The sequence below is a fragment of the Grampus griseus genome (genome assembly GCF_964374135.1).
Source record: "Grampus griseus genome assembly, chromosome: 5".
Taxonomy (NCBI): Eukaryota; Metazoa; Chordata; class Mammalia; order Artiodactyla; family Delphinidae; genus Grampus; species Grampus griseus.
Genome location: NC_138998.1, coordinates 98,111,593 through 98,128,231, shown reverse-complemented (window position 1 = coordinate 98,128,231; position 16,639 = coordinate 98,111,593). Strand labels below are relative to the sequence as shown.

The following is a 16,639-nucleotide window of genomic DNA, read 5'->3' as shown; positions in this document are numbered from 1 at the left end:
TCATCCATTTCCTAAAGAAATATTTCTCACTTTCTGTTGTGCATTGCTGTGGTCCTTAAAATGTATGGTCCTTTAAATTTATCATTTAAACTTGTTTTTGAGTCCAGCCAAGGTCAGGGCCAATATTATTCAGTGCTGTCGCTTTAATTGAGTTAGTCATAGCCACTCTTGGTGTAGAAACTAAAACCCAGTACCTGCCGCTGAGCTAGAGCACTCTCAGAGCACTGTGTTAAGAAACCCATTGTCAGGGCACACCGCTTATGCAAACATCTATTATACCACTTAGCTTTTCAATCAGTCATAATGTCTGATTTGAGGTGAAGAATAGCTACGCCCGTTTAACCTCAGTTTCCCATTTCAGACCGCTTTACAAATGACATATTAATCTACCCCAACAGTGAGTGGGCTGAGCAAAAGCCTGTGACAACTGAAATTGCTAAGCACCTGTGTGAACAAATAATCTTTCCTTTTGGGATTTCTGTTTTAGGAGGAAATTATTATGACAAAACTCATGTAATTGTAAATGAGCCCCTGGAGGGAGAAGAAACACAGAAATGGGACATTGAAATATTGTGAGAGAATCTGCAGCATCCCTGAGAGAGAGCAAGGGGAGAAGGACCCTCATGCCCCGTGAAAAGGAAGCTACCTGTCCTCATGCTTCTGGGATCACTGAGCAGAATGAACTTCTTCCCCAACCTTGAAGACTATTGTTGTTAACCATGGAAAAGCTCAAAATATTCTTGCCAGTCATCCAGTGTTCCTATGAAGAATGCGTTAACGATTTCTGGGAAAGGTTCTACTCCTGCTTGATCTCCAGCTTCGGTGAGCAAGCTTCTTGAAGTCTCTTCTCTCTCCTTTCCACCAAACACGAATCCTATCCCTGATAGCCATTATAGGACACTGGTGATGCTGTCATCCTGTGTTAATTAACCTCCTAGTAGATGTGTGTGTGAATGCAAGGCACAGAGAAGCAGAGTCCTATAGGTCAAGTCATACTTTTAAAAAGATGAATAATATTTTTAGCAATATCTGAAAACATATTTAATAAACCTTACTATTAAGCTGCTGTATTAGATAAACATTAAAGGTTCCCTATTGAAGCTTTTATAACTGAAGCACCGTAAGTATTCACACTTGTAACTGACCCCAGGGAGGGGACCTCAGCTTTGTAAGGAAAAGGCTCAAGTACAGGAGTGTTTTCTGTGGCTGTTGTTTGCTCGGTCCTTCAAACTAAAAAAGCACAAGTAGCCTGCGGCTGTCCTTGCACTCTAAGTATTAACAGAGACACCCTTCTGGGTGACAAGACTGTAAGTAACCGGGGCTTACCTATCCTGGTTCTGAGACCTCACCTGATCTACCCTCAAGAAGTGTTTATAAAGACTCTGTCACCTACGTGTAAGAATAGTCAAATTTTTCTTTGCCTGAAGTAAGGGGAAATTTCAGATGTTCAAATTAAGACCAAGTAGTATCTGATCCTTGACTATACCACTTTACTTTACAAAATGTGACAGAAAACTCAGTTTTTCACTCCCATTTTAAATAGCTTTCATTCAAGCAAAATCAGGTAGGATAATGTCTTTGACTTAGTTTCAAGTAATCATTACCACCATCACTATACAATTCTCAAGCATTTTTCCCTCCTGAGTTGGTTTTAAACTTACATTGAGACAACTGTTCCCTTCATCCCCAACTTTTGCCAGAAAGCAGAAAAAGGTCTGCTCTATTTTTATATACAGAAAGATTAAATTCTCCAATGATATTTTTAAAAATATCAACCTGTATGCACTTTAGAATGTTAACAGTGAACTGTTTAAACTCAAAGACCCACTATTTTGAGTATTTTTTATAGACTTGGTCTTTCCATGTAAATATTATTGTGTTTTTTTTTTTTCCCTTCCCTTCAAATCTCAGGCTCTTTTGTCATCTTTCAAGCAACATCTGTAAAACTATTTTATGCCCACAGATGTGAGTGCCTGTTAGTGTGGCAGTATTATTTAATGAAATTGATGTTATAGGGTAACTTTATTTTAATGGGAGGCCTTGTGTGTACACAAAGGTAGGTATGTATATTTTCACTGTAAAAAACCAAGTTAAAAAATTCTTCATGTTAATTGTTTAAAATTTTTCTAGAGCCAGTGAGGCTCTTTAAAGAAGTTGTTTCTTCCAAAGAACAAAGACAAAGCCAGGTAACGACATGTAAATTTAAATGATACATTTATTAAGCTGTGCCTTTTCTACCACACTGGATTAAATAAACTTGTCAAGAAGTACGGTTTTTGTCACCTTCTGGGACATTTAGTAATTTGCTGTTCTTTCTTCTGTGTACCTCTGTTAGTACACATGGCCAACTGGTCACCTTTAACAGGTAGGTCTCATGTTATGTTATTAGATACACAGGTAAGGAACGTTACATTCATTATGTCCTTGGTTCAAAGCAACAGGGGCTCCCTAGCATGTAAATCTTTGCAGAATCAAGTGTCTACTATTTTATATATACATATTTAAAAAGAAGCAAAGGCACTAGACTACTTGGATTAAACATTCTGTCCAGAGGGCTAATACCAGGCTTTGCTTTTCCTCATCTGTAGTAAGTTTCAGGTCCTTGACAGAAACAGCTGAACTGTTCCAAATTTGCTTCAGTGCATCGATATGTGATAAAGGAAAGCGAAGTCCATGAGACTGAAAAAAGATAAACTATTCAGTCACTTAGGTGGCATTTTCCATAATTTCTCAATACATCATTATTGATATCCTTCACAAGTATGAAACTTGTTTCAGATAAGCTACTTACAAAACCTATGATAACTTACGAAAGTTGCTAATTCCCACATGAAAACTCAGACTTCATGAAAGGTATTCTATTTTCTAGAGTAAGAAATATCACTCCTTTGAGAAATGCTTCACATTTGCTACACCTTTCCCACAAGGCCACGGGTCCCAGTATCTTTTAAAGTGGGTACGTATATCACAGAAATGTCTGACTTAATCATCCCTGTGCAAGGGCTGTCAATTTGTGAAATGTGACGTCCACACTGCAGTCATAAAAAAGGTCATTACCCATAAATCAAAGGTAACAGATTCTTCCCAGCCACCAAATCGCAGGAAAGACATGCATTTTAGGTTGGAACAAACCTCTGTTTCCTCATTTCCCATCATGTGTGTGTCTCTCCTATTCTTTAAGGAATGATAGATGTAAACCATCTTTTCTCGAGTTTCATCCTTAAAAAAAAAAAAACACAGCAAGTCGTCAACACCAAAATATTGAGCACTTCAATACTAGGAGGGTTTTCCAATAACAAAGGTCAACACCAAGAAAAATCTTAATGCCTCAGTGCTTAAGTGAAATTTATTGAACACTAAAGAATCCTTCTGGCAAAAAAATTATGAGATACAGATAAATATAGATATATACACACGCAATGTAGAATGAACGTATTTCATTATAGTGCTCACAGACTACTATTTGTATGCAGCAAATAACCACTCGTCATTTTTCAAAAAGATAACAGCATCTTCAGAAACGACCTAATGAAAAAGCAACCATTTATATATCAACTTACCAATGAAACATTCAAGTTTTTCGTTTCATCATACCTGCACTATCTTTTTGCATCAGAAAAATTTGACATTCCTAGGTATACATAAATGGACAATTTATGAACACCACAGAGTAAATATTAATTCCTAAGAAATACCAGCTATGTGATCTATAAAAACTTCTATTCCACGTATAGTAAAGTAGGCTCCCGAATGGTCTCGACTTCCCATCCCTCTCCACCCACCATAACACAGTGCAGTTTATTATCTCTTCCAGAACCTTTAGAAATTCCTTGTCACCGCTCACTCAGACGAGGACCCAAAGCCTTAGCCTGAAATAGAACGCCTCAAACTGATTGATTGGTTAGCAGAATAACTAGGATTTTCTTTTTTTAAATGGGGATGTGGGAGTATATACTTTTTAGGTTTTATATATATGTTATAAACCAGTCTTCTCCAGGGCTGGCCCTGATGGCTGGAAAAATAGGGTTCTGGAGACATCTCGGTGCCCCCCGACTCTCATCCCCTCCAGACATTCATTGGACACCTCCCAAGAAAGCTGATTAGGAGGAACAGGGTGAAGCCACAGGGCATGGGAGAGTTCCCAAGGGCTTTAGGGTTGTGTGGGGTGCTTTCAAAATAAATGCAGAGGCTCCACACCAGACGAAGCCCAGGAACTTACAAGTTCTAAAAATTTTCCAGTTGACTGTAATCAGCCAGTTTGGGGAACCACTGGGCTAGGTGGCAAGGGTATGGAATGTAGATTTTCCTCTCCATCATCTACAGAATAGAGAGTTTTTGAGAAGAACCATCAACAAAACCATATGTAAAGGCAGGTCTGCGCCGTATACAGGATGGGCGAGGGACTGAGACAGGGAGACGCATGAACGGGGTCTGCGGCCGTCTAAGCAAAGGCAACCTGGCCTGAATTAGGAGACAGAGAACAGACATTTAATTACTAATTAGAGAAACGAAGGAGGGTTCTGTGGGGCCGAAGACAAGCCCTCAAATGCCCAACAGGCAGGAAACCTTGGAACCATAACAGTGAGATCTGGGCATGATCTGATCTAAAGAGATGGCGTTAAGCTGTGAGGAGGTGGATGCCCAAAGGAGGAGGGCAGGGCCATTTGTCAGTCTGATAACCTGGGGCCTGTGATGGAAATGCCCTGAGAAGAACGGAACCCCGTTCCCCTCTGGATACTCACGGATGGGTCCTGATCGGGTCCTACAGTGAGGACAACATGGTCTCTAAATTGCAGCCTCACAGTGCTGTCCAACCCCGGTAACCGTCCACCTGGAAAACCCAGAGACAGGGAAAGCCATCTTTCAGAGAGGAAAGCAGCAGGCTCAAACCTGCTTGCAGGAGCAACTATTTAGGAAGTACACTTAGTAACAATTTGCAGGTGAAGCCAAATGTGGGGCGCCCTCTCCAGCTCAAGTATTCGCTCTCCCCGACATTTACGGTGATCTGAAAAGTGTAGCTGACATCTTGATGGAGCTCATCCTTATACTGAAGACACACATACAGACTTCTGTTGTTATTTATCTAACTAAGTTCATTTAAATAGCTGTCACCAGTACCCGGGGAGCACATACTATCACAGTACAGACAGAGCCACCATGCCTTCTGCACAGAATGCTCTCACGTCTCCAGTTTCTCTCCCCTGCTTGCTCCACATGTGGACTCTGAAAGGACTTCCAGAGCTCAAAGTGCACCACCCCTCCAATTACTAGTTCCATGACCATGGCAAATTATTCAGCCTGTGTAGGTCAAGTGCAGTGTCATAAAAAAGCCACCTAATAAAGTCCACAGGAAAAACTACTCTTTCCTAGATTGGATTTAACTTAGTGAAAAAGCAGCCACTACAATCAGACCAGCCTTACAGGGTCTTCTGGCTGGAGAAAGAGTTGAGGGATCATAACTTTATTGACTATAAGGACTAAGGCAAGGAAAACTCTGGATAACATATCCTGGGCCATAAGCTGATACTCAGAACACTGTTCTGCTAAAGATTAAAATATGTGCTGGGAAGACATGTGCTATTTTGAGTAGATGCTATCAAAAACAAATTTTAAACTCCCGCCCCCCCCCCCGAGACTATAATAAAAATGTACATAGAATCAGTGTTAGAAGGGACCTTGTAGAGCGTGTATCTCAGTGGTTCTCCACTGGTGATAAGGCTTTTATGAAAATTAGTGAAAATGAAACTCTCCCTGTACCTGACTAAGAGAGAAGGAGCCTGAGAGCCAGCCTGGCACTCACGGCTGTGTCTCCATGTTCTCCAGCTGAACACAGGCCATTACACAGAACCCCGATATTAAGCAAGGCCACGCTGTGACTGAGAGAGATCGAGACAAAACCAAGACCACTTCATCATCAGATCAGAACTCAGGCCAAAGCAAGGACACTGTCCACACCACAGAAGTGACCAGACGTGCCCTATCCTGGCTGACCTGAGTGACTGCTGCTGCTGCTCTACCAGCTGTCACCTTGGCTTCATTTCACTCCTCCTGCTACTGGCTAAGATTTACAGGAGACCCAATCCCAGAATCCCTCCTTTTTCCCGACAGCATTCAATCCCGAGCAGAGCCCTGCTTCCTTGAACCCTCCTGAAAATCACCTAACTCAAACCCAAATCCTATAAATCCTTTCCAACATCCTTTTACCGAGGTGCCTACAGCCCCCAGTGGCGTGCTCTCTTCCCTGTTACAAGTCAATAAACCCAGCTTTGTCCGACTACAGGAGTGTGGTGTGGTCTCTGCTCCAGAACACCGGTATCACCATCCACCCAGAAGTCTATCAGTGTCATCTGTACCTGACACCTGTCACAAAATAGTCACCTGGGACTTGGGAGAAGGTCTGATAATCTTGGGCATTCTGGTAGTTCCCCTGCTGATGGCAACATTTTACCCATCCCTGGGTTAACTCCAACAAGATTATTTCAATGTTCAAGTTCTTAAAACTTCCTGAAGATGATGAATTCCAGAGGGGCCCTAACCACACATACTCCTCACCCCAAATCACAGGGCTCTCATTCCCCATCAGGCTGCATGTCCTGTCCAACCTCACACTAAGGATAGGCCCACATTAATCCTCAAATGCTTCATACATTCCATCAGCTCAAAGAGGTGCCCACCCAGAAAAGCTCAAAATAGCCCACATTAGCCCGACCACCTAGAAGAAAAGAGCAAAGCTCTACCTGGTGTTGAAAGCTCTGCTCCATCTCCCACATAGTACGGTGGGAGTCTGTTCATAGCAAAATCCTTCTTCATGTCTGCTGAAAGCAGTTCTCTGGTGCCCTCCAGCCGGTCTGCAAGCATCCTCAGAAAGCCACTTAATTTTCTTGTTGCAACGGCTGGGGTTTCCACCTGCTAGAAACACAGAAGTGAGTCCGGGCCCAGACTCCAGTGACCTTACTGCCCAGGTCCCAGTCTCTGGAGTAGTCCACTGACCACCATCACCCAGAGCAGACGCAGATCCACGTCACTCCCTTAAGAACCGTATCCCTTTATTTCCTCATAACCACTGTTCATCTTAAGCTGCCTACCGTTTGCAAAAAAAGATCAATTTTCAGGATTTTGCCTGAAAAGAGGGATCCCTGGGAACATGGCACAGTCTCGGCTTTGCCTTTTGAAAAGCAAATCGCTGTCTAAGGTGTCTGCTTCAGACCGCAAAAGCACCGTCTGCTCAACTCAGCACTGATGCACTCAGCTTCTCAAAACTAGCCAACAGGGCTGCTGTTTCAAAGGTAAAACCAGGACGGACAGGAAAGCCAGGGAGCACACCAAGGCCAGGCTCTCCAGTGGGTCTGTCCTAACTAGTGATCTCACGTGTGCTCAGGCTACAGTTCCCAAGCCAGGTTAGTTATTCATTCAACCACTGATTCAGCCAGAGCTCCCGGTGCCTGCCACTGCCGCCATGAAGTACAGGAAGCGGGCCGTCTGCACAACACTGTTGGTCCTTTGGGCGGCATGCAATGTGCAACGCTCCATTAGTTCTGCAAACCACCGTGCCCGGGAGAAGACGAGCTTGGCTCGCACGGGGAGGACTCTGGGGTCCCGAGGAGGGAGCCACAGCTTCAGCTGGCCTGGGCCCTGGTTACCCCGCCTTTCCCACCTGCCTTTACTCCTTACCAGGAGCAGCTGCCGGGGTATGCCGGCCCGTAGCTCTACGTCTGCCTTTGCAGTATCAAACACGAGCCCTGAAACGGTGTCCAAAAGGAAATCTCCCCATGAACTGCAACGTGTACCAAGAAAAAAAAAAAAGAGTGAACACATAAGAAATGTGCACAGAACACTGATTACTAAAAGCCTAAAGCTACAAACTGTCACACCAATTCCCCTGCCCTGACGTCCTGAGTTCCACTAATTTCACATTACTCAGCATAAAGACTTACGGCCTTCATCAGTCAGTCTTCCCTTACTTCCCATCCCAGACACTCAGGTGCAAAATTAAAGGTGGGAAGCTAGGCTTCCTTCATGATTTGTCTTAAATGTAAAGATACCAGAGAATTAATTACAGACTGTCATAAAGTAGGAAGTTTAAGGGACCAATTTTTTTTTTTTTTAATGTTTTCAACTATGTAACACAGAGCCTCGAGGAGAGCTTTGCAGGCAACTTTAACCCTCAATCATTATAGGACCTAAAAGGATTTTTATGTGTAAAAAATCCAAAGCAACACATTTAGGGTAACAGCAAGATCCCCGGACTGTGTAATCATCGAACAGTTAAACACTACATTTTCCTTTGTTCCTTGTAAAAATTCCTCAGCAAAATATCCAACATCAACAATTTCAAAACAGTTGATTTTGCAACTTGTTAAACCCTGGCAGTGGTTTTACTGGGGTAGGAGATAGAAGCCAGAGGCCAAAAATACCATCTCGGGACGAGCATCAGTGTTCAGTTGCCTCTGCTTTCTCTGGGGCATTGAGAACCGCTCCCTCCTCAATGTGTGCCAGTGTGAGAAGCACACGCTGTGGGGCTGCTCTCTTTAAACACTTCTGAGCTGTTTAAAATTTTCCTCTGTGTCACCAGCAGATTTCAGATTGCTGGCTGCATGCAAGATGGAAATTCACAGTATGACTTTTGCTTCTCACGCAGTAACAAAATTAACACTTTTATGCTTCCCTCCTGGAAAAGTGGCAAAAGAGGACAAAAGCCACATGAGAGACACTTCCCCCAAGACGTCCACTCCTCCGTGGTAGCCTCACCACTTGTGACATAATGCTACACCCAACCTCACACCTTTGATTGAACTTCGACCATAGAGACCTTTCAGCAGCATGAAATAATATCGTCCTTTGAAGGGTCCCAGGTACAAGTCATGCAGCAGTAGCTCACAGAGGAGTTTAAGTGCCGTTAAATTGAGCTCTGTGTTCTTCTAGGAAAACGGGATCTTGGGCCTTTCCAAAGTTTGGAAACAACACCTCTGGAGGGGTTCACTTTGGTAAAGCAGCCAAATCGACAGGCCACTGTCTCACACAGCTGGCCCTAAATGTTCCAACAATGCTACCCTTGAGAGGGGTTAGGAAAAGGCCCAAGTCCTCACTCTGCCACAGGCCTTAAGGAGCACCAGGACCAAAGCATAGGGACACCTCCGGGGACCGATGGTCCTCGAGTTACATCTGTCCCGTTCTAGCACCGGCCCCACTGACAAAGGCCCAGGTCGGCATCCAGCTTAGATGCACAGGTCACGGTGCCTACCCACAGCCCCCAGCAGGCATCCTCTGTGACTCAGACCTCTCTTCCCCAGCCCTGCTGCCTGCAGAGGGGGTGGGTGGGACCAGGGAAGGCTACCAGTTCATCCTGGGGACTGGGAAACAGCGAGTCAGGCACTCAGTGGAAGCAAAAGCTAATAGGTTCAACGAGATCGAGGGAGGTCAGAGAAGTAACTGAGGATGCCTTGTGATGAGCCAATGTTGTGAGTAAATAGAAACCGAGGAAGGAAAACAAGGGAGCGAAAACCGATTACTAGGAAACCAAGAGAAATGAAAAAGAGGGAGAATTAGAGAAAGAGGGAGCAGCTGAGTAACCTCAACGGCGGGACACCAGAAGATGGACATTCATGGGGCCAAACTATCAATATGCGGCTGCCAAGGCCCAGAGCTGCTTTAGTCCAGAACGAACTTCTGGTTCAGCCTCCCTGCAGCCTGCCCTTCCCCAGTTCCTATGACCCACCCCCTCAGTCACCTCTGTTCTTCTCGAGCTGCCCTCAGAGACCGTTTCTCGCTATGCAAGGCACCTAACCAGTCACGGTGACAAGGGCATTTTACATAAAGGAAGCCCCAAACAAGCTTTAGCTTCTACTTGTGGGCAAAGAGAGCCTAACTTCAGGCCAGACTCCAGCTAGCTCCTCCTGTCTCTTAAACACAGGGGGTTCACTTCTCGCTGAAAAGCCAGATGAGGAGGCAGAAGAATGCTTACTCACTTGTTCTGCAAGATACGGCTTTGAAGTTAGGAGGCGACTGGCTGTCCCTCAGGCCGGGAATATCCTCTCCTACTCTGACCTCCTGACCCACCTCTACTTACTCATCCTGTAAATCTCCCTCAGCTTGGGTGTCAAGTCATTTCCAAAGCCTTCCCTGAGACCCCGGCTTAGCTAAGTGTGTTCCTCTGTGCTCCCAGAGTCTCCTCTGCAAACCTATGATGGGATGTGTCACACTGTTTGGTAACTACATGCCTATCTCCCCTCCTTCCACCACTTCCAGAGAGTAAGTTCTCTCAAAGCGCCTTCAGTCCAATGCCTACAATCTCAGCAACTAGCACAAGGTGTAGTGCTGCATGATGAATAAATTAATGACTGGCGTTTTTAATGGGACCTGGACTACTGAGGTCGCTGCTACCAGGAAATGACTCACTGGGCACTGCTGCCCTGGCCCTGTCATGTGACGAGGCACTCGCTGAACTGGAACGTGGTTTTAATTGGAATTGTTTTTAGCACGTGTGCTTTCAGGACTCACTGTTCCAGACTTCCTTTCTGACTTTAATTTCATGAACTGTAAAAAAATGGAAGCCTTAAAATAGACCCAGAGGTTTCAATGGATAGAGTTTCTGTTTGGGGTGATGAAAATGTCTTGGAAACAGGTAGTGGTGATGGTTGCACAACAGTGTGAATATAATTAATGTCAGTGAATTGGACACTTAATGGTTAAAATGGCACATTCTATGTTATAAATATTTTACCACAATCAAAATAAAATTTGAAGGGGGCGGGGAGAGAGAGAGAGAGAGAGAGAGAGAGAGAGACAAAGACAGAGACAGAGAGAGACAGAGAGGGGAAGGGAGGGAGGGAGGGAGAGAGGCAGGGGATGGGGTTGTGGGAGAGAGACTACAAGCCCAGCCTGGCAACACGAACACACTGCCACACCCATAGCTATGCTTCTATCTTCCCAAACCATGGGAGACTTTATTTGGGCAATTCCCAGCGTTCTGTGGAGTCAGGGTCATGACAGGCCAGGAGGAAGCCCAGATGAGTGAGTCAATGGCACAGGTAGGACGCTGAAGGAACAGGAAGTCAGCCGGAAACCCTGGGGCCGGGTAAGGAGGAGAGAAGCAGCTAACTCCCTCACGTCTCCTGAACACGCCGCTGTGGCCACAGCTCGGAGCTGTCGGGGACGCGAGGCTGCAGGTGAGTGCTCACCTGCTCTGGTAGGTGCTGATGGTCACGTGCGTGGAGTGGGCCAGCCCTGAGGGAGTGTCCGCCTGATGAACGGTCCCTCTGGGAAAGTACAGCAAGTCTCCTGGCTAAAGGAAAGAAAAAAGGGGGGAAGGAGTTAGTAGGGAGGATATCTTCTCGTTCTTCTAGAAAGGCTGTTTCAGTTCTGCATTCTAGAAACCTCTATGTGGTGATTCGAGCAGTGGTCTGCATGCCGTTCTCTGTGGTATCCACCCGTCTAGCTCTGCTGTGTCTGTGAACCTGTCACCATGAACCCCAATCCTGGAGAGGCTTCCAGAGCCTGAAGTCACTTTCTTTATTCATAAGCTGAGACCAGATACACCTGAAGCCACCCTGGGATCAAGGTGACAGCCCGTGCCTGGGAAGCCTGCTCCCGCCCTCCACACCCGTCAAAGGGGGCAGTGAGGATAGGAGCTTTAGAGCCATACAAAGGCTACACTCCCTGGCTGCTGGCCCCAGCAAATTACTTAACCTCCCGAGGCCTCAGTTCCTTTATGTGTAAAATGGAAGCCATCGCCCCAAATCTCACAGAATTATTTTGAGGATTAAAGGAAAAGAGTTCTTGGAGCTGCCTTCCCTGGCGGTCCAGTGGTTAAGACTCTGCACTTCCAATGCAGGGGCCGTGGGTTTGATCCCTGGTCTGGGAATTAAGATCCCACATGACGCACGCGAGGCACGGCCAGAAACAGAAAGCTCTTGGAGCAATGCTGGGCAAGTGGCTGTGGCTGTATTAGGATTCTTATTGTACCTGCCAGTCCCTGAGAGTCTGTGAGCTCTTCCAAGCAGGGTCCAGATCCATCTTGTATCCCCAGGGCCTAAACCACCTAAGCATTCAGCACACACCAGAGGCTCAAAAGATGTCTGGAAGAATGGATGAAAAACCCTGTGACCCTTCATTTGAACCTAAACACGATACGTAACTAAAGATCAGTCCCTTCTCGGGCAGGTGAGCCTCCTCCACCCTGTCCTATTTCTTTCCCAAGCCACGGAACAGAAATATTTTCCCCAAATCACTACTGCCCTGGAGCTTCCTCCTCCCTAATCCCAACCAGAAGAACATTCTGTATACAGCAGTTGCCTGAGCAGAGGAGAGGGAATCTTGGGAGTCGCTTATCTGCTCTCTGCAGCCCTGCGAAGCCTTGTCTCACTGGTTAAGAGCATGGGCCCTGGAGAAAGAGCTCAAGAAATATCAGATTAAAAAAACTTCTCTTTTTAATGTTAAGTACATACATAAGTAATTATATATGTACTCATAAGAGCTATCTTGCCCTGGATAACACCAATCTGACAGGGAAACTAGTACTTCCAGTAAACAAATGCATTACTCATAATTACAGGTATCATTTGTGAGAGTCTGTGGGCCAGCCCTGTGACTGAGGCCCTCACGTACATATTTCATCCATCCATTCATTTATCCATCCCACAAACACCTGATTAACCCTTCCCTGCCCACCACCCACGCCAGGGACCTGTGCTAGGCACCGGGGGAGAGAGCACTGAACGAAACAAAGACCTGCCCTGATGGAGCACATTCCAGAAGAGAAAAACATTTGAGAAGGGAGAAGGTACACTAGACAATGAAGACATTCTAGTGGGGCAAGAAGGATAAAATAAAGCAGCAAATAAGTAATGTCAAGTGATGGCGAATGCAAAGAAGACAAAAAAAGCAGAAGGAGGAGAAGGGGAATGATGTTGATGGAAGTGGGGGGTGGCGGGGGGTGTCTGGGATTAGAGGGGCTATTTGACCCAGGATGGTCCATTAAACCTGACTCTGCTAAGGTGACATTTCAGTAGAGACTTCAGGAAACGAGCAAGCCAGCCATGCAACGACCTGGGGAGAAAGGATTCCAGGAGGAGGGAAGAGCAAGTGCAAAGGTCCTGAGGTTGGAACGTGCCTGGCAGGTTGAGGGGCATCCGTTAGGCCAGTGTGTCAGGAAGGTAGTGAGTGAGGGTGGGAGTGATGGGAGGTGCAGTGAGCAGGCAGCAGAGGGGCCAGGTTACAGGGCCTTCTAGACCATTTTAAGGACTTCGGCTTTTTTATAATGATAAGACAATTAGCCATTTGACATACCACTGTCCTGTTTCTGTTTATTCTGAAAGAACTAGAAAAGCTAATTTTTTTAACCAAGAAAAAAAATATTTCTGGCTTCAATCCAAAGGCTACGTAAACCAGCAGCATAAAGCCTTGAGAAAAGGAGGATTGGGTATAAATGAGTTCCATTTTCATTGTCTTTAATTATTCCATTGGTATTAATGCCTTTGAAAATATACACAATGGTAATGAATATGGTGGTACACTAGGATGTTGAAAAATATTTTAAAGAAATTTTATTATAATTTTCCATTAATTAGATCATTAAAACTTACTATGCTATCAATTTTCCATTTAAGTAATAAAGCATTGGTTATTTTTTAAAAAAAGGACTTTGGCTTTTATTCTGGGTTTAACGGAAAGACAGTAGAGGTCTGGGCAAAGGGTTCAGGGATCACAAAAGGATCATCATGGTTGTTATGTCAGAAACGTCTGCAAAGGGGACACTAGGTAGGAGGCTTCTGTATAAATCTATGTCCAAGGATTTTGCCCCAAACAAGTAGAAGAAGAGTGACACATCTGCAGGGAGAAGGAGGTTGGGGACAGGGTAGGACATGGGATTTTGGTTTGGGGAATATTAAATTTGTGGTATCTTTTACATTTCCAGGGAAGACATTAAGTGGGCAGCTGGATTATGAGTCTAGAGTTTAGAGATGTGGGCTAGAGATCTAAAACAGCATTTAAAATACATCAGTGTAGAGGGTATTTGAAACCTTGGGAGGGGATGCTGACTGATCAAAGAAGTCCAGGAAATGAGCCCTGTACCCCAAATTAGAGAAGTAGGAAGACTGAGGACAAAACAGCGAAGGAGAATGAATAGGACAGTCAGGAAGGTGGAGAGAGAACCAAGAGAAGGTTGCATGCCGGAAGCCAGTGGACAGGGTGGAAGTGACCCACTGTGTCAAATGCTGACGACAGGCAGACTAAGAGGGGACTGGGAGTTGACCGCTGTACCTGACAACGTGGAGGCACCCTTGAGAATATTTCTAGAGGAACAACGAGGAAGAAACCCTGCTAGAAAGGTGCCCAACAGTGGGAGAGTCGAGGAAATGAAGACAGGCCATTATGGCAGGGTCTCCAAAAATGTCTACATCCTAATACCTGGCATCTGTGAATACTTAGGTTACACGGACAAGGGGAATTAAGGCTGCTGACGGGGGATTATTCTGGATTATCCAGGCAGGCCCAATGTAATCACAAGGATACTTAAAAGTGGAAGAGGGTAGGGCTTCCCTGGTGGCGCAGTGGTTGAGAGTCCGCCTGCCGATGCAGGGGGACGTGGGTTCGTGTCCCGGTCCAGGAAGATCCCACATGCCGCGGAGCGGCTGGGCCCGTGAGCCATAGCCGCTGAGCCTGCGCGTCCGGAGCCTGTGCTCCGCAACGGGAGAGGCCACGACAGTGAGAGTCCCGCGTACAAAAAAAAAAAAAAAAAAAGTGGAAGAGGGTATTGGAAGAGAGAACCAGAGAGAGGGCAGCATGAGAAAGACCAAGCTCCATGTTGCTGGCTTTGATGTCGGAGGGAGGGGCCGTGAGCCAAGAGATGTGAGCAGCCTCCAGAAGCTGTAAAGGGCAAGGACACAAATTTTCCCCTAGAGCCTCCGGAACGAACACAGTCCTATTGACACCTTGATTTCAGCCACGTGAAACCCCTTTTGGACCTCTGAACTGCAGAACTACAAGATAATAAATTTGTGTTGTTTCAAGCCATAGAGTTTGTGCTAATTTGATAGGCAGCAATACACTGACATATAGCCATCACTTCCATGGAATTTCACTGTAAAGGCAGCATCAAAGTAATATTTTTAAATCTTTACAACCTACAAGATAAACATTATGATCTCCATTTTAACAAAGAAGAAACTGAGACAGAGATCAATAACTTGCCCAAGGACATGCAGCTCGTTAAGTGACAGCAGCTGAATTCAAACCCAGGTTTGTCAGATCCCCAAGCCACAGAGATGTCTATCCATTATAGGGGTGGTCTTCACCCCAAGACCTCAGGTTTGGCAGACGTACAAGTCAGGCTGCCACTTGGGTAGGAAGGAAGAGGGGTGAGGAGGGCTCCAGACCGCTCATCGTAGCCCCCAAGCCCACCCCCACCCAGAGCGACTCAGATCTTCGATTTCACACACTGGGCATTTATGCAAGATTTCATTTGAAGAATTCCACTGATTAAAAACTCAATAGACATACAACTTGAAAATCCCCACAGGACACAATGCTGTCTTTCTCCTTCCAGGAGACTCAGGGCTTCTCATAGTGAGCTGGGACCAGGATGGGCATGAGCAGCGTGCAATGCTCCGTCTCCTGCAAGTCCCATGCCCTCTATGACCACCATGAAGCCCGACCCACTCGGGCAGGGCAAGTAGCCAGATGTCAGTCTGGGTAACTCAGCCCTGGCCTCAGAGACCATGCACAGCTTAGTCTTTGGCTTAAAAATAATCAGCCAAGAGCAGGGCTGGCAAACTCTCTCTGTAAAGGGCCGGACAGTAAATATCTGTGGTTTGTGAGCCACATGGTCCCTGTGGCAACTAGCTGACTCTGCCCTAGACAGTACATAAGGAATGAGTGTGGCTGTGTTTCCATAAACTTTATATAGAAAATCGGGCAGCAGGCCAGACTTCTGGCCTATGGGCCATAGTTTGCTGATTGCTGACCAAGAGCATAAAAAAAAAAAATGAAGAACGGTACCTTTATTGTTGTATTTATTCAAGTCCCCTATAACACAGGCACCCATCCTAAAAAGGGAGATTGTTTCTCCCAGTTATGGCAGGCAGGCAAAGATCTTAAAATCAAGAAAGAGCTATGAGGCCCTGAGTAGGAATTAGATATTAAGCATAACGTCAAGACACAAGAAATACAAAAACAATAACCATATGCAAGTTTGGTTAGAATCTTCGGTATGGTTTAAATTACCTATTTTCTTATTACCACTGAAGGAAATTAAATTTTAAGTTTTGTAGGAAAAGGTATAAAATTTAATTATGCAGCTATTCTTATCCAAGATTTTTTCCTCAACAACCCCACCTGCTGGGGATTGGCTATGATCCCATCCAGCTAACTGCTCAAAGACACACTTTCTCAGCAGCAAGATGCCAGCGAACCAGCACATGCTCGAGCCACCTGGCTTCCTGGGGAAAGCCTCCTCAAGGGCTTTCGTGCTGACTATTCTTCTGGGTACTATATGCAGGGGGAAGGGAGCGCAGAGAGTCTACTGCACAATCAGGAGGAAAAGGGGTCAGACTGGAATTTTACCAAAAAAAACTACTGGGTCCCTGGCCGTGCTCTGCTCAAGCAGCCTACGACCCAGCGGTGACCACTGGCCATGCCTTCC

The 16,639-nt window shown here is 45.5% G+C and overlaps 2 protein-coding genes across 7 annotated transcripts in view; one reads left to right on the top strand and one right to left on the bottom strand.

Moving 5' to 3' along the window:
- CRYBG3 (crystallin beta-gamma domain containing 3) overlaps positions 1–2,270 on the top strand; it is a 116,501-nt gene extending 114,231 nt beyond the window's left edge. Inside the window, exons 22-23 of one of the 2 annotated variants that reach the window (XR_014296798.1) lie at positions 488–822; positions 2,131–2,270. Coding sequence is in view for 1 of the 2 variants with exons in the window: in XM_082655166.1 (XP_082511292.1) it covers positions 488–576 (89 nt within the window). In the remaining variant the exon portion in view is untranslated. Of the gene's footprint in view, positions 1–487 lie in introns of both variants that reach the window. The other variant, XM_082655166.1, reaches the window with a different exon arrangement.
- The window catches only part of RIOX2 (ribosomal oxygenase 2), a 27,206-nt gene continuing 12,438 nt past the window's right edge, over positions 1,872–16,639 (bottom strand). For 4 of the 5 annotated variants that reach the window (XM_082655167.1, XM_082655171.1, XM_082655169.1 and 1 more), the window contains 6 exons: positions 11,178–11,281; positions 7,672–7,774; positions 6,738–6,909; positions 4,743–4,831; positions 3,133–3,219; positions 1,872–2,679 (listed from right to left, as the gene is read on the bottom strand). In XM_082655167.1, the coding sequence (XP_082511293.1) occupies positions 2,521–2,679; positions 3,133–3,219; positions 4,743–4,831; positions 6,738–6,909; positions 7,672–7,774; positions 11,178–11,281 (714 nt within the window). In that variant the 3' untranslated portion in view covers positions 1,872–2,520. The remainder of the gene's footprint in view (positions 2,680–3,132; positions 3,220–4,742; positions 4,832–6,737; positions 6,910–7,671; positions 7,775–11,177; positions 11,282–16,639) is intronic. The other variant, XM_082655170.1, reaches the window with a different exon arrangement.